At 47.7% G+C, this 26,627-nt stretch overlaps 1 protein-coding gene across 2 annotated transcripts in view; it reads right to left on the bottom strand.

Annotated features, from left to right (window-relative positions):
• Nucleotides 1-26,607, bottom strand: part of RHOQ (ras homolog family member Q) — a 40,344-nt gene extending 13,737 nt beyond the window's left edge. The window contains exons 1-3 of one of the 2 annotated variants that reach the window (XM_032653250.1): nt 26,011-26,607; nt 25,402-25,460; nt 7,902-8,668 (exon numbers count right to left, since the gene is read on the bottom strand). In XM_032653250.1, the coding sequence (XP_032509141.1) occupies nt 8,612-8,668; nt 25,402-25,460; nt 26,011-26,152 (258 nt within the window). In that variant the 5' untranslated portion in view covers nt 26,153-26,607 and the 3' untranslated portion in view covers nt 7,902-8,611. Of the gene's footprint in view, nt 1-7,901; nt 8,669-25,401; nt 25,461-26,010 lie in introns of those variants that run through there. The other variant, XM_032653249.1, reaches the window with a different exon arrangement.
• Nucleotides 26,608-26,627: the final 20 nt, after the last annotated feature.

Below are 26,627 nucleotides of genomic sequence, written 5' to 3'. Positions count from 1 at the left end.
CTCCCTCCCTCCCCCCTGCTGCAGCAGGGGCCCCAAAAAAGCCTTGCCTGAATCTCTTGTCTGGCCTCTAGTCAATTTCTATTGACTGGGGAAGGCCAAGAACCCTGGTTGGTATCACTACTATGTGCCCAGAATGTGCACCCATCAGGGAAATGAAGGAAGGCCAAGGTTTAGATCCTTTCTGACCCGTCAAACAATTTCAACATTTGCAAAGCTCTCATAAGATACCTGTATGTTGAAAATATGGCAACGAACACGAATGAGCAATAATACCCGTGCACCTCACTAGAACTTTGTAGACCTCAAAGTCACAGCCTAGAACAGAAGAAGAAACTGCGGTGCTGACGAGAGAACATGCTTAAAGTTGGCACTGAGGAGGGAGAATTGGTAAGTTGGAAGAGACAAAAACATTTATAACGGTTTCTGCTCATAGGGAGTTCACGGCAAGGGAGACAAATGTATGCAGACATTGTATTACAAGTCAGAATGTGGTGAAAACCAAGGGTAGTAATTAGGGGACTCTAAAAAACGACTTTTACAAGAGGTGCCATTTGGGTTGAGCCTTACAGAACGGAGAGGATTGGAACATATATGACCTACTAGCATGTGGCCTTGGTCAAGTCACTTATTTCTTAGAGCCTTCATTTATCCGTCTGTAAAATGGGAGATTATCAACGACAAGTGCTTTGAAGACTATATGTGCTATAAGAATATATTACGCCTCCGAATAATCCAGGGCGTTACTTTGATTCAGAAAACAGTCATTATCAAAACTTGTAAGAATTTTTCCTCTGTAACAACCTAGAAAAAGTGGGACCACAACTGAATAATTCTTTAACAGACAAGCCCCAGACTTCTAAAGTCTAAAACAGCTTCTGACTACTTGGAGATATATAAAATGTAAGGCAACTAACTAAGAATGTCCCTGACAACTGGTGGCTTGTGGTAAATGAAGGAGTAGTAATCTCCATCTGAAACATCTGTTTCTGGTGAGAAGCCTAAAATAGGTATCAGGCATGGCTCTTGAATCACTCTACCCCCTAAAAGGTGCTATACTAAAGCCAAGAGGGCACATGGACTGAAGCTAGCTTCTGAAGATGAAGTGTTTTGTCAGAAATCTTATAAATTATCAACATTTCTTCAATAATTCTTGGTAACAGTAGTCTATGAAACCTCATTTTTTTGTGTCCTTTTGTCACTTTCAAGTTCATTTTGTATTTAACTTTGTGAAATATCACCTTTCACCCCCTTAAAAATAACTTTTTCAAGGAAGCTGTGTTGAGTTCTTTTGTGGAATATTTTGGTAAGTTTGGTTCAAAATGCATCGATGATGAGTTTATTGAATTTACCTACCACTCTCCTGCTACAGGTGGACTAAAGAAAATTTGGGGAGGAGAATTTTCTTTAAGTGCTGGAAATTCCTAAGAGATCATTGTTTTTCAAAAACTTTAAAAATATTTGACTTTTTTTCCGTCCTTTTTTCTTTCCTTCCTTCCTTCCTTTCCTTTTTTAAAATCTCTGTTCAGTTGTGAGATGGTATTTACTTATCATGAGCCTGATTAGCTCTCGGTAAAAGAATTCTTGAAACTGAAGGTTCAGCTTCTAACTTTAAGCAACTGTCATCTTCATATATTTTGATTAGAATAAGTCAGTCTCCCAGTTAATTTATTAATTATTTAGCAGCTAGTGGACCATATCTTTGGCTTCTTTTCCATTATTATCTTCCTTTTGGCTGCCTGACTTATTATAACTCCTGTTTAGGTTAGCTGGAGAAAAAAAAAGAGAGAGAGAGAAAGGTTGAAATGTGCGGTAGCAGAAAGACGACCAGCTGGAGAACTGGTTCTGCCATTATCTAACCGTGTCTCGTGAACCTGCACTTCCTCATCTCTAAAAGGAGAGGACTGAACTAGATCGCCACGTCACATGGTTAAAAACGCTCAAACTAACACTTTTTACCCTTGTGAGCAGCCCTAGTAACAGATTTAATGTGGGTGGAGGTTTAAACTACTGCATAAAAATTGAGTTTTAGGATACTGTTTTATCTAAGCTGACCCCCCAAGGCAGAGGATCAACACTCAACTAAATATGGCCCTTCGGCAAGCTTCATTTCCCCATCTGTGAGAGGAGAATAAATATAGCATACACATGTTAAGATAAATGAGAGAGCTGGTCAAGTGTTTTGAGCTCTTCAACAGACAAGCCTGACTTTCCAAAAAAAGACAAACCACAGCTTCAGAGACAGTGCAATTTCTTTTGTGCATGGTGAGATGACTTCCTTCATTGTAAAGGATTTAAGAGCTGCAATTCTACATTGTCTGGAGCTATAATTGCAAGTCTCTTTCACTAAAACAGAGGTCAGCTGGCCTAAGGCATGCAGAAGGAAGGTCAATGTCAGGTCACACTTCTGTGCAGTGTACTCCTTTCCTAACTTTTTTTGGTACAAATTTCATGTTGATGGAATAGTCATGCATTCTTTCATTTCAACAAATATAAACCCACTAGGTGCTGAACACTGTGTACTCCAGTGAGAAACAGACGTGGACCCTGCCCTCGTGGAATTCACAGTACAACAGAGGAGAGGCAAGTGCCTCCCCACTAGGGCAGGACTACTCTGGGTCCAGGGGACACTGTGGAAGCGCGGGAGGTATTTTTGATCGTCAACACGAACGGGGGAACTCTACCAGCATTTAGGGGTGTGAGCCAGGGTGCTACCTGACCTGTGTAGTGAAAAACAGTCCTGGGTCCTGCATGATTGATGAGTGTGCCTCTAGGCACTGAATGACTATGAAAAAACTTTTAATAATAACCTGAATCTAGGATCTATCTCTGTTGCATATTAGTAGAAAGGTAGATTTACTTGATGTTGTGCAAACATTACAGGAGTTGCTTACCAATGCAGAAAATCGCACACCACTGGCAATATTGCTCTTAGTACCCTAATTGTCACTAAAACACAAACCCGTTAGTCAACTTTTAGAGCTATTGCATTCATGGTTGTTCACCTGACTACTTCATTATGATTTCTGAGTACTCAGCCCTGGGAACTTAGGAATTTAATACTGAAATAAATTTTTTTTTTTTTTTTTTTGCGGTACGCGGGCCTCTCACTGTTGTGGCCTCTCCCATTGCGGAGCACAGGCTCCGGACGCGCAGGCTCAGCGGCCATGGCTCACGGGCCCAGCCGCTCTGCGGCATGTGGGATCTTCCCGGACCGGGGCACGAACCCATGTCCCCTGCTTCGGCAGGCGGACTCTCAACCACTGCGCCACCAGGGAAGCCCTGAAATAAATATGTTGATTATGAATTACTTTCCTTTTATTTTGCCTTCCTATTACTGCCAGGATGTTATACTGATTTAAAATTATATATACAGAAAGGTTGTATTAGCTATAGACTTCATTTGAAGATAAGTATAGGAGAAACATGTTATAAAAATTGTTATCAAAGGGGGGATGGATCTAACATACTAGAGGCACTGAGTCAGGTATTTAACAAATTGGGACAAAAATGATTACAAATGCGAACTGGGATAGGTGCTGTGAAGGAAAACAGCCAGGAGACAGAGAATAACCAGGACGAGCAGTTTCAGTCTTGGTGGTCTGGAAAGACCTCTCGGAGGGAGCGACGTCTACCTGAGATGTGAGGGATGCTTTGAGAAGCCAGATATAGGACACTAGGGGCAAAAGGCCCAAGGCAGAAAAGCCCTGACAGATGCCTCCAGGGAGCCTTCTGGAATAATCCAGGGTTCAGCTTGTGCAGCTGGATGGATAATGTCTTTCACAGGGATGAGGAAGACTGAAGGTGGAGAAACACATTAGGGAGAAAACTCAAGAGGCCAATTTTGGGCATTTTAAGCTCAAGATGTTGACAGTGGGAAACGAGTATCTGGAAGAGCTCTCTGCCTCTGAGTTCCAGACCCAGCTCTAGATGTCTCCTTTTGGCTGAATCAGAATTATCTCAGATTCAACATTTCTAAACTAAAGTCATTTCTTCCCCCTCAAATCTGCAAGTCCTGTTGAGTTCACCATCTCACGAAAAGACATCACCACTCCATCAGGATCAAACCATAACTCTGGGAGTCCTCAGTATCAACCCCAAACACAAAGTCAGTCAACCACTTGCCCAGCCAGTCTGTTCTTCCCTCTCCACACTCCTCACCTGGGCAGCTCCTACTCATCTTTCAAGCTCTGGTCTAAAAATCTCTTGGTCCAACAAACCTTCTCCAAACCCCCAATTCAGATCAAGGTCCCTCTCTCTGTAACACCTTCTCCTGTCGTCCCATTTCTTACATTGTAATACAACTACCTCTTGTCTTATCTGTATCCTCCACAGGACTCCGCGAGGGCAGAGGACTACTCTTCAAAGTCTGGTTTATAATAGCTGCTTATTAAATTCTTGCTGAATGAATGAGGGTAGCGTGTGGGAGATGAAGTCAGAAGGACAAACTGCAGCCAGATCACGGTGGCCTGCACCTCCTTTATCGGCTGCAGAGCTGGAGATGATGGATAAAGCCTCTGAATCCTCCACTAACAGGTGAATTTCTCAGGTTGCAGTTACCGCTTTCAGCCAAGATTCCAACTGCCTCCTAAGATCAGGGCCCTTTCTCTGTCCAACCCACCTTCCTGAATAATAAGGTGAGCTCTAAGGCGCAGAGCCTCAGACGGAGCAATTCTTCCAGTATTTTAGTTCCTGCTACTGTTTTTCACCACCACGTTTTTTCCATTGTCTTGACATTTGTTTTATCTAGGATGGAGGATATCATTGACTGTCTACCGGCATCCTTCTCCTACTTGTTCTTTCTTTGCAAAACTGATTTAGGTCAAGACCCACCACTCCTCTATTCAGACACATGCCCCTGGGAACCCTGACCCCATATCTAGCTTAAAGAATTCCTGGTTGGATTTAAGCCAATCATGGAGTTTCATTCCCTACCCCCCGGCCAGAGTCACTGGCTCCTAGGTGGGCACATGATCCAAGTAGTCCAATCAGAATGAAGTGGTCCCTGGATTATCCAAGGGGCTCATTCTCTGCCCCCGGCCAAAGCACAGGCATACCTCATTTTATTGCGCTTCAGTTCATTGCACTTTGCAGACTGCATTTTTTACAAATTGAAGACATGTCGCAACCCTGCAGCGAGCAAGTCTATCAGTGCCATTTTTCCAACAGCATTTGCTCACCTCATGTCTATGTGTCACACTTTGGTAGTTCTCGCAATATTTCAGGTCTTTAAAAAAAATCATTATTGTATTTGTTATGGTGATCTATGATCAGTGATCTTTTTTTTTAAAGATTTTTTTTTTTGATGTGGACCATTTTTAAAGTCTTTACTGAATTTGTTACAATATTGTTTCTGTTTCGGTTTTTTGGCTGTGAGGCATGTGGGATCCTAGCTCCCCCACCAGGGATTGAACCCACACCCGCTGCATTGGAAGGTGAAGTCTTAACCACTGGACTGCCAGGGAAGTCCCTGATCAGTGATCTTTGACGTTACTACTATGAACTCACTGAAGGCTCAGGTGATGGTTAGCATTTTTAAGCAATAGTTTTTAATTAAGGTACGCACTTTTTCTTTAGACATAATGCTTTTGCACACGTAATAGACTACTGTATAAACATAACTTTCACATGCACTAGGAAAGCAAAAAATTCATACGCTCACTTTTTATTGCATGGTCTGAACTTGCAGTACCTCTGAGGTGTGCCTGATATTGGTTCCTGGGTGAGCACAAGATCTAAGTAGTGGAATCAGCATGAAGTAGTCCCTAGATGACTGAAGGCAGCTCTTTCCTCACCGCTTCTTCTCCTTCTGCTGCTCCTCCTCTCTGTCTCCCTCTCTCTCCCTCCACCCCTCACTCAGTATGGAAGGATTTGCTACTCACTGGCCCCACCTCTGCAGCTCATGGAGACTATTCAGGGATCCCCACTACATTGGCTGGTGCTGTGGTCCCTGTATCACAGGGGAGTGGATGCTGCCCAGGGCCAGCTATTTGGAGGCAGGCATATATAAGTACCAGGCCTGACACTTCCAGGGGAACAGCCTTCTTACCCTTTTTTTTTCTTTTTTTCTTTTGCGGTACGCGGGCCTCTCACTGTTGTGGCCTCTCCCGTTGCGGAGCACAGGCTCCGGACGCGCAGGCTCAGCGGCCATGGCTCACGGGCCCAGCTGCTCCGTGGCATGTGGGATCTTCCCAGACCGGGGCACGAACCCGTGTCCCCTACATCGGCAGGCGGACTCTCAACCACTGTGCCACCAGGGAAGCCCCCTCTTACCCTTTTAATGCTTGAGCTACAGAGGACTGTTGGGCATTGTGGATTCAGGTCACCTGGGCTTCCCATGTGGCGAGGGCACCAGCATAGAACTAGGAGTTACAGATGGGCCAAATGCAGAGGAAACACCATTTTCCTCCACCTACCTTCTTCGCCTCTGAGGCTGAGGAAGAGGCTTACGATGACTGAAGTCTCTCACTGGCAGACACCCTTAAACACAGACTTCTAATACACTAAGGACAGGCAGTCAAGCGGCGAGAGAAGCCGCAGGAACTACCCTCTGATTAAGCCTGAAATGCTGGTTTTCTCCATGCCCACCAGAGACAGCCACACTGCATGAAGGAGTTTACCATGACTAGCAAACCCATTCGGAATCTGAGGTCTTGGACCACACTCCTTGGCCAAAGACATGGGACAGGCAGACGAGGGAGGGAGGCTTCTGGGCAGGTAGGCAAAACCAGGATGACCTAATGTGGTTCACAAATACATTTTCACAGAACAGGCCCTTTAGAAAGTACACACAATTTCTGTTGGGGTGATGAAAATGTTCTGCAACTCGACAGAGGTGGAGGTTATGCAACATTGTGAAGGTATTAAATGCCACTGAATTGTACACTTAAGAATGATTAATTTTATGTTGTGTGAATTTCACCTTAATTTAAGGAAAATACACACAGGTCCACAAGTATGCAAAGTTGGGTCCTCATGGGCCTACACACGTGTGTGCGTACACACACACACAGAGATTTCTTTGAAATTCAGAGAGGTGCCTGCACGTGGCAGAAATACCCTTTCCCTGCAGGGAGTCCCTGGCAGAAATACCCAAGCCATCCACTCCTCAGGACCTGCATTCATCATAGTGACACGCTTCCACTTTGTGGAGCACAGCTTACCCTCCTTCGGGCATGTCTCATAACCCCTACTCTGCCTCTTCTGCATCACCCACTTCATCTTCTCCCCTCCAGCTCTGGCCTTCTCGTGCTACAGGAGGCTCCCAGCAGAGCTCTTTTCCGGGCTTATTAACGAGTCACCGCATTATATTACTCTAGCCTTATTTTGCTTCACAGCACAGAGCGCCTTGCTCCTGCTTTCACACTAGCCCTACTATCCCACCAAACCCTCACCATCAGCCTATGAGATAGGGCAGCTCCCACTTTACTGATGAGGAAACTGAGGCTCAGAGAAACTCGTCCAACCTGTCCAAAGTTACAGGACAGTTGGGCAGAAATGAGGCAGGAAGGCAGTTCTCCAATCAACTAGTTTAGGACCCTCCTGGCCCCTTTGTTCTAAGCAAGCAGCAGGTCACAGGTTTTAGACACAGACCTTTTAAATCTTTGAATCATAGTTTTACTGGCTATGTGGCTCCAGGCAAGTTACTTACCGTTTCCTTTCCTTCATCTATAAAATGGACTAAACTGTTGGAAGATTAAATGAGCTAGCATGGAGCCTGTGTGGCGGCTGCAAGTTTATCACCACGGCCAGTAGTGTTCCTTAGCTCTTCAGTTTCAGCAGATTTGGCAGAGAGGAATAAATCGGTGGAAAAGGAGGATTGAGGGTAAAAGTGACTTTGTGAAGAACACACTGAGAAATGTGGCTGCTTACAAAGTGCATATGTTTACATGGCAGGCGAGAACTGAAGTCAGGAATTTTATTAAAACAACTGAAGATAGCTAAACTAATATACCCCACATGTATTTTTTTAAAACAATGGTAAACGAGACCTGAGAACTGAAAAAGAATCACGATGCACGTGGACTCTGATGTGGCCATCCAGCCCTTGCCGCCAGGCCCTCTCTGCCCTGTGCTGCAAACAGCACAACAGCACGGGCAGTTTTCAGCTGCTGCCTGTAAAAGGCTCACTGGACCCACGTTTGTACGAGCATCCTCGTGCTCCCAGAAGCTCAGCCAATCCAGGAGCTGGACTTCCCACCACAGAGAACCTGGCTAGGAAGATGTGACATTGACCAAAACAAACTGAGAGCCCGTGAAACAAAATCAAAAAGAAGCAACACTATGGGCAGACAAGGAAACAACAAAGCTCTGCAAGAAAAACCCCGGTCATTCCAGGGGTTTCAAATGTCCATTCTCTTCTGCGTATCCTCATAAAACCCTTGGAGGCAGTGTTGGGACAGCAGCTGTCATCCCCCCATCTGGGGTGGAGGGCAGCAGCTGAGGCCAGGATGAAGTCGGTGAAGTGCCGGCGAAACTGTGGCTGGAGCAGTTGGGCAGGTCAGGGTGGAGGTGGAGGCAGTTTTCAACCATAGCAGGTGTGGAACGTAGAGCCTGGTCAAGCTGCACGGGAACCTGCAAGGTTCCAGCTCTCAGCCCAGCCTGGTGTAACCCACTAAGCTGAGTCCTTTCCAAGCCCACACATCAATCCCTTTAGGGAGTCTGCTGCTTCCTGGAAAATCAAACAGCACACATCTCCCTTCAGAGAGCCACTAGCTTAGTTAAGCAACCTAGTAAGACCCTGGCAGCAGGGGAAGTCACTAATTGAACGACTTACAGATCAGGAGCCTGCGGGCCTGGCCTGAGTTCCAGTGCTGCTCTCACGGGCTGCGCGTGTAACTCATACTAGTGACTTTAGTGTGCCTGTTTTCTCATCCATTAAAACAAAGGCAGGGGGAGGGGTGGATAATATCACCTACCTCAGAGGTTGTTGTTAAGATTAAATGGGACAAACAGGTCCAGAGAAGGCCTCTGATGTAGGCACGAGATTAATGACAAGAGACACATACGCTAAGTGCCACAGGAATTCACAGGAGTGAGTATGTCTACCACCTGAGGACTAGAAAAGGCTGCATGGAATACCTGTTCTACCCATGTCCTGTCCCCACCCCAAACCCACACACTCATGCCACCTCCTCACCTAGGAACACAGTCCCGACCCTCCCCCACCCCCATCCCCAGAGCTGGAAGTGCCCCTTCCTGCCTCCCAATGTCAGTTAATAAATATAGGGGAACTATAGTAGGACACCCTAATAATTTGACATATGGCTACATGTTGAGAATTAAATTCATGAAAATGAAACCATAATCGTCATTAGTCATCTGCGATATGGGTCATTACTAAGACATGACCGAGATTCTTGAAAACACCCGAATCTAATCAAGGTGATTAAAATGTAACTAAAGGAAGCTGTAACCTAATAGAGTATGTTTTGGCCTGTCCGAAAAATGTTGACTTAAAAGTTATTGTCTATAGAGACTCTAAATAGAGTCTAGCAAAGGAGAAATTGCCTAATTAGAGTATTTGTGTCCATTTAGCTTTGCCTAACGGTAAGACGCTAAACGTGGTGGACAAACATGCTGAACACTAGAAAGCCGAGCTCCCGTGTGGGAGGGGCAGTTGACCATGTGGTTCCAGGAGCCAGATGAAATTCACATCTCCTCTAAGACCTTTTGCTCCAAAGCCTGAATCCCAAGAAAGCTTCTAATGAATTCATTTTCCTGGGAACGTTATGCTAAGGAAAGGTACACTGGATAACAGGCACTGAAAAGGTATCTATCACTATAGCTTTGATCTTCATATTTATGTTTTCTAACTATTAAAACAAATTGGAGAAGAATTCAGTTAAATGCTAGCCAGTTGAACACGTGAATCTATCTTTGATCTTTCCAAAATCCTCTGACATGTACAGTAATTTAAAAAAAAAGGCATAAAGCCACAGGAAAAGCAAACAGGGAAGGAGACAACAGCCACACAATTTTAGAAGCTAGAAAACCAAAGAACAAGTAGGAACTGATTTAGCAGACCCTGGGAGCCAGATCCTGGGCCAGCAATGAGGAGAAGTTAAGAAGCACCCGGTTCCGTACAACAGAACCCCCTAAAGGTGTGGGAGCTGGAGCAGTGCGTTCTGAAAGTGGGTTGAAGGTGGAGCCACAAACAAGAGGGCAGACTGACAGTCTGCTTATGAAGCAGTTAAACCCCAGATCTGTCCTCTATCATGATAAATACTCTCCCCAGCCCTGATGAAAGGAGGAGGATATTTATTCCCCGGAAAGGGAAGAACAGAGGGTTCCCTGGGTGGGAGGACACAGGGCCCAGTTGAACATACTGAACACACAAGGCCAGGGTACACTGAAAATTGAGACCCTTACCCTGCTTCCTCCCCTCACCTCCCAGAACAGTGGCAGCCCAGCAGGAACCACTCAGGCAGTAGGGTGCAAGATTCTTTTCTGGGGAATATGAACAGTGCAAGAGGAAGGACCAGGTTCCCCAATGAAAAGACCCAGATGAATCACCCTACAGTAGTGGTTCTCAAATGGGGGTAGAAGGAGCAAAGGCTGACGTTGCCCCAAGGGAACACCTGGCAATGTCTGGGACATTCCTGATCATCATGATTGGGGTAGGGAAGACAGTACGGATGCTGCTAAACATCCTACAGTTCACAGGACAGCATTCACAACAAACTGTCCAGCCCGAAATATCAACAGTGCTGAGGCTGAGAAACCCAGACGTTCAGTAAGGGCCAGAGTCATCCAGCCCCATGCATACGCAGAGTTTCCCATTCTCCAACGCCACTCTCGTAAATGTGAGTAGACACCTGAGGAACTGCCACAAAAGGCAGAGATCAAAACGAGAGACTATGCAGGGAGACAAAAATTTCAAAAAGCTATCATTAATACCCTCAGAGAAATTAGAGAAGATATTCAAACCAAAAGCAAGCCAATCCAAACTTAGAAGATGATAAAGAAAAAAAAAAGGAACATCCAAAGAACAGGAAAAGGTTCTTGAAAATTAAAAATAGAATCACATTAAAAAAAAATAGAAGGGGCAGATGATAAAATTGAGGAACTCTCCCAAAAATAGAGCAAAAAGACACAGAGAAGGCACAATTAGAGGACCACCCCCAAAACCTCTAATATCTAAATACTGGAAGTTCTAGTGAAACAGAAGAGATTAATTGGAAGTGAAGAAATCAAAGAAATAAACCAAGAAAATTTCTCAGAACTGAAGGACACGAGGCCCTAGGATGAAATAGCCCACAATAGCCAGCTACACCCTACCCTGAAGACCATGAGTGTGAGATTCCAGACAGGAAAAACAGGTTCCTAAAAACGAATCCAGAGTAAGATTGGCATCAGACTTTTTAACAGCATAAATTGAAGCTGGAAGATGATGGAACAATGCCTTCAAAGCTCTGAAGAAAAAAATGATTTCCAATCGATTTTCAAAATGTCAAGCAGGTATGAAGGAAATAAAAACATTTTCAAACATACCAGGTATCAAAAAATTTGCCTACAATGCATCTTTTCTCAGGAAACTAATAAAATATATACTCTACCAAAACGAGGAAATAAACTATGAAGACATGAAAAATAAAAATTGGCATCTAATACAAGACATAGAGCCAAAGGGAATCCCAGTAATGATGAAGGAAAATCCTAGGATGACAGCTGTGCAGTAGGCTCGAGGCAACTAGCCCAAACTGAAGCAGGTCAGTAGGCTCATGACGAATGCCTCCAAGAAGAAACTGACAGAATACTTGATATGCTGGAATGTATGGAAAGGTGAGTTTAGAATGAAATAGACAGGTGGTGAAAACTAAGCAAGGGAAGAAGATAATTAGTAACTCCAGGGAAACAAAAAGCCGCACACAGAGGGAAAAGTAATTATAGTACACTACATGGCTCAGCTGTGCTAACACAGTGATAAAAATATAACCACTGATCAATAATCAAATGGAAATTACAATATAGCTACTGGGGATAGGTGGATGGGAAGTGGAAGACATATTCAAAAGATAGCTAAAGCCTCATCATTCATGGTGTGAAGGCAACAGAGGATTTCTTTTACCAACATAAACAGCTAAGAACTGAAAGCGGTTGCCTTGGGGGAGTGGGAAAGGACTTCTCTGTAGCAAAGTGGAGAGGGATCTTTTGTTTCTCCATAACAGGATCTTGTTGACTCTTTAAACCATCTGCATATATAAGTTCAATAAAAATAAAGTGACGTTTTTTTAAATTGGAGAAAAACAGAATAAAGTATAAAGAAGTAAATGTCTACAAGTATTCAACATCACTACCTAGAGCCAACTGCTTCAACATTGTGACAATTTTATACCAATTTTTTTCTTACACGTTATACATATGCAGATTTTTCAAAGTTGTGATAATGCCATATAGTTTTGATTCCTGCGTTTTCACACTTAACACACCACTAGCCTTTTCATATATCTTTAAATATTTGCTGAAAGCGGTTCTTAATGGCTGTGATCATTCTAATACATATCATGCTATCATTTAACAAATCCTTTTTTACTATGCATTGTGTTTATAATTTATCACTATTATAAATATGGCTGTGAAGAATATCATTTTATGTAAATCTTTGTGTACACTGAGTGTTTCCTTGGCATAAATTCATAGAAATGGATCACTGAAAATTTAAGTGTCTTTGCCAAATTAACCTCCAAATGGATTGTGTCAGTTTTTACTGAACGGTACATACAGCATCCACTTCCCTGACTCCTGAATATCAATTTTTCCCATGTTGTTCAATTTGGTAAGTGAAAAAAAAAAAGTTTTTATTTGCATATCTTTGCATATTGTGTGTTCAATTGGCTGTTTGCTTTTCTTCCTTGTGAGCTACTGGTTTATGGCTTGAGCCCATTTTTCCACCAAGACCACATGATAAATAATCCTTCCACAACCTTATTTATATCCAGATCTCTATGAGTTAACACAGATCAGACCGGTGGACCTGATGATATGTGAGTGCCTCAATGAAATCAAGTCTCTGAGTCTTGATGGCCCCACTGAGGCCCTGGCTCTCTGGGAGACTCCAGGCAAGCAGCCTAGCAGTCAGGCACCCTTATGACACTCCTCACCCTTTACCTTTTCTTGGTACGTCCCATATTCTGTTTGCATTTTGGTCATCTGTATACATCTTCTCTTCCCAATGGACTCTAAGCTCCTACAGAGAAAGAACCCTATCTGATGGATCTTCGTGTTCCTCACCTCACCTGTATTTAACAGATACTCACATATCTGATGAATAAAGACATAAGGGTGTAGATGGGGGTGGGGAGGATTATGAACAGAGGCAACAGGAGAACTGGAACACTGAAAGTGTAGAGGGACTAGCCCTAGCCCTACCAGAGCTGGGGTGAAGACAGCACCAGAAGTACATGACCAGTGATTTCCAGGGTTCGGGCAGAATGTCCATGTAATGAAGACTGACGAAAAGGAATAAAAAGGACACACGAGGATTATTCAGCCACAAAAAAGAAATGAAGTACTGGTATATTCTACAACATGGATGAACCTTGAAAACATGATGCTAAGTGAAAGAAACCAGACACGAAGGTCACATATTGTATGATTCCATTTATATGAAATGTCCAGAATGGGCAAATCCACAGGGTCAAAAAGTAGATTAGTGGGCTTCCCTGGTGGTGCAGTGGTTGAGAGTCCACCTGCCAATGCATGGGACACGGGTTCGTGCCCCGGTCCGGGAGGATCCCACGTGCCGCGGAGCGGCTGGGCCCGTGAGCCATGGCCGCTGAGCCTGTGCTCCGCAATGGGAGAGGCCACAGCAGTGAGAGGCCCGCGTACCGGGAAAAAAAAAAAAAAAGTAGATTAGTGGTTGCTAAGAGCTGGGGGAAGGGGAGAATGGAGAGTCACTGATTATAGGTACAGGGTTTCTTTGGGGGTGATGAGAATGTTCTGGAATTAAATAGTGGTGATGGTCGCACAACTTTGTGAACATATAAAACCCACTGAATATGAGTAATATCTCAATTTTTAAAAAGGAAAGAGGAGTAAACAAGCAGTCTGGCTCACGAGGAATTTCTGAGGAATTGCTTTGTTTATAACACCAGCTTGCCTAGACTTTGATGCTTCCACACTGCCTGGCCCAGCAGCAGGATGTCAGGGCTCCCCCTGCTTGTAACAGAGGGACACATGACACAAAACACACTGAAGGAATCCTACAGATCCAGACTTGCTGGAGAACAGCACACATCCTGGCCAGTATTTTATCCAAAGAGACCTGGCAGCCTTTCTGCTGATGGACTCCCTGAGTTAAGAAATGAGTTCTACTGTGCCTCGGCAGGCAACGCATTACACCGGCCACCTATAACCCGATTTTAAAAACCTTCAATAATGCCAAGACAGAACAGAATTCCCTTTAAAATGAGCTGATGAGAAAACCAATACGGAGGTGATGTAAAGTCACGGGAGATGTTCTTTTCATGATCATCTTTCTAACAGATTCTCCTATATCCAGCACACACCTGGCTGTGAGTTGTGCTAAGCGCTACGTGCCACATGCAGACCCCCTCTGAGGGCTTACAATCTGGGTGCTGAATAAAGATTTAAACAAGAATGAAACAGAATGCTAGACTGTAGCCTATAGATGATTTTCTCAGCTGAAATTCAAAGACGGGGTTCAACCCTAAGAGGGCTGGAGTCTCAGGGGAGGAGTTCACGGGGTGCCTCCTCCTCCTCAGAAGGACTTCTCACTTTCTGCAGGCTGGATGAAGACCAGAAGCTCCCTGCTGCTAGACAAGGCCCCTGTCTGAAGAAAGCAGGGATCCTCTCATCTCTATCCCATCCCCCAAACCTGCAGAGCCAGGGAGGCCACAAGGAACACCTTAATTGTGAACCCTGAACCAGCTCGCTTGGCGGGACAGCCCTTTGAAAATTACGCTGGGATAAGTGGAATTTTTAAAATTCTTTTTGGTTGTTTATTATTATTATTTTTTAACATCTTTAATGGAGTATAATTGCTTTACAATGGTATGTTAGTTTCTGCTTTATAACAAAGTGAATCAGCTATACATATACACATGTTCCCATATCTCCTCCCTCTTGAGCCTCCCTCCCACTCTCCCTATTCCACCCCTCTAGGTGGTCACAAAGCACCAGGCTGATCTCCCTGTGCTATGCGGCTGCTTCCCACTAGCTATCTATTTTACATTTGGTAGTGTATATATGTCCCTGCCACTCTCTCGCTTTGTCACAGCTTACCCTGACCCCTCCCCATATCCTCAAGTCCATTCTCTAGCAGGTCTGTGTCTTTATTCCCGTCTTGCCCCCTAGGTACTTCATGACTTTTTTTTTTTTTCTTAGATTCCATATATATGTGTTAGCATACGGTATTTGTCTTTCTCTTTCTGACTTACTTCACTCTGTAAGACACACTCTAGGTCCATCCACCTCACTACAAATAACTCAGCCATAAAAAGAAACGAAATTGGTAAGTGGAATTTTAATTGAGCTGGACAATCAGAATTAAGTGGCAGCTCTTAAAGGGGGGCATACTCTGAGCCAACTCATTTATAATCCCAACCCTTAGGCCATTTGAAAGAAGATGGCTTTTCTACACTGGAACAAGTTTTGAAAAAAGGAAAAAAAAAGAGAGAGCAGTAAAAAAAGAAGAAAGGAAGGAAGGGAGAGGGGAAGGGAGGGAGGGAGGGAGGGAGGGAGGGAGGAAGGAAGGAAGGAAGGAAGGAAGGAAGGAGGAAAGGGGGAATTTATAAGTGGAGGGAAGGCAGGGGAATGGAGGAGGAGGACACTTGCGCAGAAAGCCATGGTCAGCCAGAAAAGTAATTACTGCCGAGAAGGGTGTCAGTAACAGCCCTTCCTCCAACCGTCCCAGTGGGGAGTTTTAATACAAAAGGACATCATTGCCCATCTGTTGCTTTGGAACTAATTTAGCACAAACCAAACCAGCATTGTCCTCAGGGGCAGGCCTGTCACCTCCCAGAGTGCTAACCTCAGCTACGGTGAACAGAGCAGGTCTTGCGTCTCAAGTCTGTCTGGATGCTTAATGTATGGGGAAGGACATGGCTTGGCACTTGGGCCTCATCAAGGAATACCCCTGGAACCTACTGTGTGCATGGCCTTGGGCCAGACAGTGCACTAGTGGAGCCAAGGGCAGCTTAAGAAGTTCTGCTTCCGTTTTCTCCTGATCGTGCCTTGGCCCCATCTCCACCAGGCAGGCGAGGAAGGCGGCACCAGTGGCTGAATGATTCAGTTCATTCCAACAAATATGGAGCATCCCAACCACGCATAAAGAACTAGAGATGAGGGTGTGTGGAGGCGTGTTTGGATAGGCAGGGGTTAAAAGATGAATAAGGATTACAAGATGGATAAGGTATGTACCTGCACTCTGGAGACAGTGTATAAGTAGAGCATGGAGGGAGGGAGGGAGGGAGTGAGGGAGGCAGGGGGAGGGAGAGGGAGAGGAGAGAGAGAGAGAGAGAGAGAGAGAGAGAGAGAGAGAGAGAGAGAGAGAGAGAGAGAGAGAGTGTGTGTGTGTGTGTGTGTGTGTGTGTGTGTGTGTGTATCGGGGGAGGGGAGATGGGGAGGTGGCTTGCTAAGACAAGGTATATTAAGTTCACATTTACTAACTTGGGGGCTCTGACATTTCGGCCAGTATCAGAATCACCTGGAGGGCTTGTCATACCAGAGTTGTCCCAGATTCTCTGATTCCAGAGGCCTGGGGTGAAGCCTAAGAGTCTGGATTTCTAACACATTCCCAGAAGATGCATGTTGGTTTGAGGACCACATCTGAGAACCAGTGCAGTAATTCAAACCCTCACTGAGCATCTAGTACATGTAAGAATCCAGTCTGAGCACTTTCTCCACCTAAAATCGACCTGGAGAACTCCAGGCTGCTGTGCCCATTCTCATCTCCTGGGAAGGACAGAACCCAGCCTCCTCTGTGCCCCCGATGAACAGGCACCCTCTCCCTTCCCCCCTCTGCTGAACCGTGAGCTCCTGGGGGCAGGGCCTGGGCCCGATCTGTCTCGTAAGCCCCACCCCTTGCAGAGGTGCTGGCCCAGATTTGGTGCTTAAGGAATGTTTGCTGACTGACTGAATGAGTGTTTTCATCTAGTCCTGGCAGTCACGGCGGTGGGACGCAGCCCAGGCTGTGGGACGTGGGATGTGGAAGCCCATGCGGAGGTGGTGTCAACAGGATGCTCAGGAAGGCAGGCAAAATGAGGAGTGGGTGGCAGAGGAAGTCTTTGGGTGCATATTCAGGGCATATCCCGATGGAAGAGGGACAAACAGGTTGAAAATGGCAGTTTTTACCTAAATAAGGAAACTCCTACAGGGAGAAAAGAAAAGTCTGGGGCAGCCCCTATGGGATGGAAAAGACATCTGCCTGGCAGCCCCCGCACAGCAAGTTCATGTCAAGTCAGGGCTGCCAGGCGGAGCAGGGGTGACGATGCAAAGCAGCGCAGAGCTCCTTCCCGGGAACAGGTGACACCTGCACCAGCATGAAGTTTCTTCCACAGCCTCACTGGCAATGCAGCTACCTGCACCACGCAGGGGAAGTCCTCTTTTTCAGCAACAATGGAGGTTAATGAACAAATAGACAAAACACCCTTCATCTCCCAGGGTGGAGGTGGGGTGGAGGTTATCTTTAAGGAGCCATTTCAGCAGCAGCCCCTAGTGTCCCATCTATAGACACCACTCCACCAACTCTCCTGTCCAGAAAAGCAATGTGCCCAGAATGTACTTTTTAATGAAATTGTCAGCAACAGAATATACGTAATGTAAAGGAGACATATAACACCATCAAGCTGATTCTTGTGAGTGGTTTAACATAGAGAACCCAGGTCTTGGAGTTGGGCAGTCTGGCCTGTAATCTTGGTGTTGCCTTTTTACCAGCTGTGTGGTCCGAACAAGTCACTTAACCTCTCTGAACCTGCAAAGGAGGCAACCACGACCTGCTTCCTTTACTCAGGGCAGGTGAGAAGCCTCACGGAGCACCATGTGCAACGTGCTTCACACCCTGTAAAAGTGCCACTCAATGACAAGAGTGTCATTATTAACCCCCGGGGTCTTCCCTGAGTCTGGGAAGGGTTGGCGAGTGTGGGCATCAGGAGAGAGGCGGCTGGGCCTCTACTCCCACCAATCACTTGAAAAGAAACAGCAACAATAACAGAGGCCCCTTTCCCCATGTTCTGTTCTCTCTATTAAAATCAACAAGCAGCACAGCACCAGGTTAATATCTCTCTAATTACTAAGTCGTCAGTTACTGGGTGAAAAACTCCATAATTTAGTTCTCATCCCTATTCCACACGTTGACACTGATAGCAGGGATCCGAGGTACCATAAAAAGACACATTTGGGACGCCCTGTGCCTGTGCTCCCCATGCTGTTCCTCTCCACCCAGAATATCTGTTCTCCGTGCCCCTCTGCCTGCGTGACCTCATTTAGCCCAATGGTTCCCAAGCTTTCACTTCCTGGGACAGAGAAGACAGAGATGTGTTCAGCACACAGTGGGTAGGGTAGAGGGGCCATGGGCTAAGTGACTGAGGTTAGACGGCTCAAGCTGGAAGGGACAACCTGAGCCCAGGGCTGTCCATCCCAGGCCCTACCCAGCCACCTTGAGGCTAAGAAAAATCCCTTACCTGGGAGCTGGGAAGCTCTGATTTGATTTTATAATCCCCATTTTACAGATGAGGAAACTGAGGTTTTGAGAAGTCAAGTCCTTTGCTGGAAAGTAGACCCTGGCAGTCCAATGTGGGGGCCCACAGTGGTAACCAGTCTACTGTACTGCCTCCCATCTCTTCCTGCGAGCCTACAGCTTTGCAGAGCTTATTCCTGCTACCTCTTCTCAACTGGGATGGTGTACCACTCAATTTCACATGAAGAGTGTTCCCCACTGCTTTCTGCCATCTGACTCCCCCTTTCTTCTCCCACAGGAGGTTGGGACAGAGAGGAGGCACTGAATCAACACCAGCTGAACTGAACTGGGGTAGAGCCCCCAAAGCCGGCTGGGACCATCACCCCTGACTGAGTGTGAGGCCATCTGGGACAACTACACATCATCTCTAACTAGCCCTGACGGCAACCCTGCGAGGTGGCCATCATCTCCCCCGTCCACAGGGAGGGAAGAAGTTGGCTGCCTGACGGTCTCACAGCTACAGAGAGGAGGAGTAGGATTCAAAAATGTTCCAGAGAATCCAGAACCCACACTGTCACTGCCGAGCTGCCTCCCCCTCGGGGCATCTGAGAGTGACAGGTCTCAGGAAAGACGTGGAGGCCGGCACCTGAGAGACAGCACTGGGGGACGGGCCCACTGGGGCCCACGGAAAGCCCCCAGGTTTTGGGTCAGGGGATAGCGCCTGGCCTGCTGCTTACCTCCATGCCTGTCACTCCTTTGAAACTTAGAGACTTCTACTAAATGAACAAAGCTTTTTTCCAAGAAAGGGGTTGTGCCAGAAGCTCTTATTTAACAGCAATAACCCTAGTCTTTGGTTAACCTTTTAGCAGAAATGAGTTGACAGCCAAATGCCAATCAACTCAATTTAACAAACAGTCATTGTAGACCTACCACGCACCAGGCACTGGGCTGCGTGCTGGAAACCCGGTGGAGAAAAAGAGACACGGTCACCTGTCCTCATGGAGCTTAGAGAGAATCGAGTCAGTCCAGCAGGCAGTGGATCTGGGAGAACTGTGCTCGGAGAGCTGGGCGGCCAGGAAGGGCGCCGATGACCCGCCATGGCCATCCTGCCGCCCCGCGCAGCCTCCCTGGCTGGGTCTCCCCGCCCTTCCTCATGCAAAGCAGCTGCCTGCCAGAAACTAAAAGAGGAACAGCAAAGTGCTGAGGGCAAGGAAAGCCGCTCCTTGACCCAAACACACCAAATTAGGGCAAAACCAAGCCCTCTGAGTGAAAGGAAATTCAGCTGAGGTGCCCGAATTTTAAAAACATGTGTGGTTTTGGGCTTAGTTTCTTTGTAACAGCCTCTCTTTCCTCCTCCTTGCATATTGCTATTCTGTACCTGAGGCCTCTTGGTAGTACCAGCTGCTGCCAACACATGTCATTGCTAGAAATCGATAGCCCCATGGAGAACGGCTTTGTTTTGTTTTGTTTTAATACCACTAGGGCTTATCTCCTGAAACCCCAAACTCCACAACAAAACCACAAACACCCAGTTCTCCATAAGAACTCTAACCCATGAGCTTTAAGGCAATGCTTCCCACCTTTTTCACATCCTGGCACACATAAACATGACCATATACGTTCAGCCCCCTGGAAGCTACACACTGGGCCCGCCCCCCCCCCCCCCCCCACTTCCGAGCTGAGCAGATGGCATCTGGGCGCACCTATAACACCATTCCTGACACACCTGCTGGTAAGCTTTGGTTCCCAGAGCATAAATGTCACCAAACCTCAAGAGAATCATGAGAGAAGTGAAGCCGGATGGATCAGAGGATCACATCCCAAACTCACATCAGAGTGCCAAGAGGGGGGACACAGGGCATTCGGCCACTGCAAAGGCTTTGAAGCCAAGAAAGGCCATCCACCTTCCCCACGCGGAGGAGGAAACCAGCATTCCCTATGATGCAGTGCAGACTGGAAATATAAATAGCTTCTAAAAAGGTTAGCAAAATGCACAGATGACAAATCTACAGTAGGTTACTAAGGGAAACCAGGATGCTCAGTGCCAGCATCTCACCTGTTGCAGCTGATGTCTGGAAGGAACCCTGCGGCTCCTCCCAAACTCTGCTCCTGGGGCCCCTCAGGGATGCAGTGTCGGGCTGCAGGAACCTGGAGCCTGGGTGATGTGAGTTGGTACTTCCTGAGCCCTAATGATGCTCCATGCAGGCCCCTCCAAAGTAAGGAAAACCTTTTTCCTAATCCCATCTTGGTCTGGTTCTCATAAGCCCACTCACTCTCAATTTCCTCACCTGGGAAGAGTCTACCTCGGAAGGTTCTGTGAGGATGCCTGCCTGAAGGTGGGAGGCGTTCTATGAGTGGCAATACCCTGGGCTTACCCCTGCCCCTTCCTGTTAAACTAGGCTCTTGGGTGCTGCAGGGCATTCCAGAAGGCAGGGCATTCCCAGGCTGCCTCCCTGGAGATCCCCTTCTGGAGGGGAAGTGCTTCTCGGGGCACCCAGAGGGCCTGCAAGGCAGCCACAGCTGCTGGGCTATGTCAAGTAAGAAACAGACCTCACTTGTCCCTGAACCAACCCCAGGGGACACCTGAGTGAAGGTATTTATAGCTCTCTTATATGCATCCTTGAACTTGTGTGTGTTTAAGTTAACAGATATAGCAACAGCACACCCAAAAGCACACATATGGACTTGTACACACTGAGGCAGTGGCTAAATCTGGAACTCTAGGGAACCCAAACTCACCCCCAACACACCCTCCTGAGTGTGGGTATTCCGGGACCTGGGATAAACTGGGCGTCCGTCCTTCCCTCTTCAGGGTATCAAGTTCTGCCTTCCTGCCAAGGATTAAGAGATCAGCCTGGAGCCCGCACTTCGAGAGCAGCTTGCCAGGCAGCTCCCACTGGCTCGTCTGCCAGAGCCAGAGCTCTTCTCACTTCCCCTGAGCTCCACACAGCGCAGAGTCAGGAGGGAAAATCTCACCCCTCCAGCACCTCCCTGAGCAGACACTGGGGCTGCTGCAGAGCCGACCCTGAAGCCCTGAACGCCAGGCAAGAAAAGAGAAGAACTGCAGAGGCCCAGACCGGAAGCCGGACCTCTCCGGCAGGCCACAGGGAGGAGGAAGGAGCGCCTTCAACTTCCACTCTGAAATGCTTGGCACTAAAATGTCGGGCTGCTCCTGGGCCACTAGGGGCTTGGCCAAGAGAGGGGGGCTTCCCTTTGGCCTAATGCTAGTGTGTCGGGGGTGTGGAGGGATGTGCCCAGGCAGAGAACGTGATGGGACTCAGAACGTGATGCCCGACACATTCACATTCACTCTATATTCTCTCTCTCTCTGCCAATAGCAGTGGAGGTTAAGGGGGAAGCAGCCTACTCCGGAAGGCAAGAGGTTATCTACTACAGTCATCTCTTGAAGTTCCATAATATGTTCTTTAATATATAAATTGGGCCATTGGATACTTATGGCTTTGAACTCAACTGGGGTCAAAGAGGGGACCCAAGAGTAAGCACACAGACTAGAAGTTCCAACCCAAGGGAGATGTGCTGTTGTTCAAATACAGTGAGCGCCCAAGTGCATGAGTGAACTTTTTAAAGTGCTGTGAGCTTCTCCCTCATCCCATCTTATCTCCCAAAGTAGAATCGACTGAAACCTACATACCCCACTTGGTTCTCAAATTTTATGCTGAACTCTTCATTTTTCTAAGAGTTTCTCTTACATCACTGGGGATGCAGGTTCTGATCAAGAAAGGAAACCATCTTGACACAACAGGGCATTTAGAGCAGGGAGCACTCGACCGTGTCCATGGGTCCAGTGATGGGGACCGTGGCAATTACAAAGTACAAAGCTAGCATCAGACCTCCGCTAAAAAGCCTCTAGGATCTGGCATCCTAGTAGAATTTCTATCAACTCCAAGTATAATACACGGTCCTCTTCCACGTGTGACCTCTTCCCCTTATAAAACTGCCCACGGTGGAGCACAGTAATTTCTCATATTTTTTACACATCTACTATTATGAACGAAGAACAGTGTCAGCTGCTTTTATATACATTAAACAATTTAAGCCGACCTATAACACTGCAGTACAGATTCTAATTAACCACATTTTTACTAGATCACAGAGAAGGTTAATAATACAGCTAGAATCACAGGACCAGTACAGCAAGGTGGAGATCTGGGCCCAAGCTTATTTGGTTCCAAAGCCCATGGGCTTTCCTCTGCTGCCCATCAGACTTGAAAATTTCTCTCTATATGTATATGCATGTGAATGTGTTTCTTTATCATTATTATTATTGTAAGATTAATCGGTTACCAATTCATAGAGGCACGAGGTCTTAATGACCAAGTACAACACAGGAATCTCCTACATATCACACGTTGCATCTAATTCAGACGTTTCCACCTGTGCTGTCCTCAGACATGGCAGATCCCCATCTTAAATTTATTCTTTTGTACCCCTCTGGTGCTCAGCACAGTGTTAGGTACAAAGTGGGCACTCATTTAATCTCATTGATGATTACGTTGCTAAGATTGCTTATTAGTAATAAACCCTTGGATGCTGCAAGGTGAATTATTGCTAACTCAGGAAAAGTCTTAGACGCTGGGAGAAACACCAAGGGGGCCTAACATACCTCTTGGCCAATAGAGTAAGTGATCCACCATTGGATAAAAACAGTAATATCTGACTCTCACTAATAGGTTGATCCCACTTAGAAGATAGCTTACAATCTCCACGGAAAACAGCACTTGACTCTTTGGACCTGGGTTTTTTCCTCTGCAGGGGTGGCATACAACCCCCACTCAGAGAATGACTGTGAAGATTCCAGGGACCATGTCTACAGAGACACAAGCAACCCAATCAACCCAGGTGGCACCTCAGCACCTCCCATGACTTCCTCTGTACATAACCGCCTCAAACTATGGCAGATTCAGACCCATGTCCTAATCCTAGCAACATCCCTCCGTAGCTGTGACTTTAGAACAGCAACCTAGCTTCTCTGAGCCCTAGTTTCCTCGTCTTCAAAGATGGAGGATCACCTATCTCATGGGGTTGTTTAGTGCAGAAAATAAAATAATATTTGCATGTGGCTGCCCCAGGCCTGATATGTAGAAGGAAGTCAGTAGATATTAGCCAGATTTGAATGTGCACAGAACAGCTCTGACATACACACGTCCTGTTGAATAGGGCTCGTGGTCAAAAGATGGCCATGGTGACAAGTAACAAAGAAAAGGGAAGAGGCAGTACTGAGAGAAGTTAAAATTAGAGACGATTCTTAACCTCTCTCCTTTCAAACAACAATTTCAACCTGCTGTTTACCAGCTGTACTTCTTAAAAGTCGGTCTTATTTGATTGAATGGGTTCTGCCTCTTGCCCTCTATACCGTCCGGTAATGATAGAAGGAGTAACTACAAAGCAGGTAATGAAAAGGGCCCCTGGAAAGCTAAGAACTCGTTGTACTAACCTGGTTCAGTTTGGTGAAAGTGGGCGGCCTCAGGCACCTGGTGCCTAGTGCTCTGCCAGTGGTTTCTCTATTCTCAGGGGCTCCTCTAACTTCACAGTATAGAAACCAGAGGCCACATCGAGATGCCCCCCAACAAGACATTCTTTGGAATCTAACCCGGTACTACAATTCTGAAATCCAAATCTACAAGGGCTACAAAGAAAAGTTCCTCTTTATTGACCTAATGTGTGCCTAGTGTGTGCCAGACTCAGTGCTAAGCATCCAGCATATAATATATGCCCAGGGGAATGGTCTGAATTTTTTGAACCCCATCTTACAGATAAGGAAACTGTACTACTGGACATCCCCTAAAGACACTCTCCAAGGCCCTCAGCCGCTCACATGTTCTCAAGGACTCAAGTCTGGATGACACGTGGAAACTTCCGCCCAAATTTTCAGGTCTAAATCACAGGGATGGATTTTGCAAAACTTCATCAAACAAATCATCTTAGGCCCACAGCAAAAGTGGGTTTGGGAAGAGGGTGGAGCTGGGACAGAGACAGAGAGGAGAACTTAATGCTTCAGAAGCCACCTCTAATATGCAAATAATGGTCGGAGGGTGCATTTTCTTTCTGCACAATAATCTCTACCAAAGAAAACCCAGACAAAGTCACCTGGCCTTCCTAGGGAACAACAAAAAAAAGCTCTTCCTCCAAGATTCACACTGAACTCCTAACCCCTCCTTCCCCTCCCTGCCCCTGGGAGTGGCTGGATGGTGGTTGTTTCTTTTCTTTTTTCCCTGTGGTCCTCTGGTAATACCACAAATTACGTTTTCAGGGACTGGAGTCCCAGAGCGCAATGATGTTGTAATAAACATAACCAGGACCAAATGCCTTCCCATCATATTAGATGATGCCATTTCCCACCAATCAGGCTCCTCGGGCAGGCAGACCACTCACCAATGAGGGACCAGACAAAGGCTGTGAGGGGAGACCTGGTCATCGGCAACTAAAAATAATAGTGCCTCAGGATTGGCCGCTGCCACTTTGCAACAGGAGTTGGGACCCACACACCAGGCACCAGACAGAAGGCACACACAGGCAGAAACTTTCAGCCCAGGGGTTCACATGGGGTAGGCTGGTCTGGGTTTGTTGCTGAGTTTTTTTTTTTCCTTTCCCTAATGTGGTGACTTGAAGAAAGAAATACTTGATCCAGAAGGACCCTTGCAGACACACCCTCCCTCCTAGACACGTCAGTTTCCAAAGGCCCTTCATAAACACCCTGAATTGGGGAAAGGGCGGGGGGTGCGGCCAGGGGCCAAGACACTCACCTGTCCGGCTGTGTCATAGAGTCCCAGGAGGTACTGCTTGCCCCCTACGGTGACGCTGACTGCAAGGGCAGAGAAGTGGGGGCGGGGAGAGAAGCTCACAATCATCTAGGCTCTGGGGCAGTTTCGTTCCCCATCAGGACCCTTCCCTCCTAACCCAGCTGGAGGCAAGTGGGAGCTCCCAGGGAGATGCCACCCGTTTTCCCTTGTGCCCGGCTCACTGTGAAGTGGCGTGAGGCTGGGGCGATGTGGCGCCCAGCTGCCCACTCCTTTCTCCCAAGTCCCGTAGCCACGTTTCCCCCTCGGGGATTGGGGCAATAGGGAAGGCGGCTGTAGGAAGGTCAAGGGGGTCGGCCCCGGGCGCCGAGGGGGATGGGAAATGCGGGGCGCCAGGACGGGGCACCGGAGTCGGGGGTGGGAAGAGGGCTGGGTCCGGCATGCTAGGGGCTGCCAGAGGGAAAGCCTGGGGGTGGGGCCGGGCGCCCGGCGGAGGGCGCGACGGGGGAGGGGTGGGGAGCGCGCGCAGGGGAGGCGGTGAGGGGGCTCAGCCAAAGTTGCTCCAAAGTTCCCAGCCCGGGGAGCGGCCCCTTAGTCAGCACTTCCGAGGCTTACCTGCGTAGTGGTCGAAGACGGTGGGCACGTACTCCTCCGGGAAGGCGTCGTTGGCATAGCTCATGAGTAGGCACGTCTTGCCCACCGCCCCGTCGCCGACCACCACGCACTTGAGCATCAGCGCGCCGGGCCCGTGAGCCATGCTGCGGCCGGCCGGCCTCCGGGCATGGTCCCCCCGGAGCCCCCGCCCCGGCCCCGGGATCAGCCCCAGCCCGCCTGGGGGGTCCGCCGCCGCCGCCGCTCAGCGCAGCACGGCCGACCCCCCGACCCCATGCAGCGACTCCCCCCACCCGAGGGGAGGGGCGACGGGCCCGGGGCGCTGCCGCCGCCTCGGTCGCTGCCCGGATCCCCGCCCGGGCCCCGGTCGCCGCGCCCGCCCGCTGCCCCCGCCGCTCGGCGCCCGCGCCCTCTCCCCGGCCAGGCCTCCCCAGGAGGATCCGCTGGATCATAAGACTGGCCGGCCCCGGGGGAGACGGCAACTTTGGGGAGGGCGGCGGAGGGGAGGGGCCAGGCGGCTCTCCCCGCCCAGCGCCGGCCCGGGCCCCCTCCCCGCTCGGCCCCGGAGGAGGGCGGGCCCAGGCGCCTCCCCGGATTGCGGGCTGCCGGCTCCGCGCCCC

Source organism: Phocoena sinus, chromosome 13 (genome assembly GCF_008692025.1).
Source record: "Phocoena sinus isolate mPhoSin1 chromosome 13, mPhoSin1.pri, whole genome shotgun sequence".
In the NCBI taxonomy this organism is placed as follows: Eukaryota; Metazoa; Chordata; class Mammalia; order Artiodactyla; family Phocoenidae; genus Phocoena; species Phocoena sinus.
The sequence above is the reverse complement of the archived record's forward strand: the minus strand, read 5'-3'. Positions and strand labels throughout refer to the sequence as shown.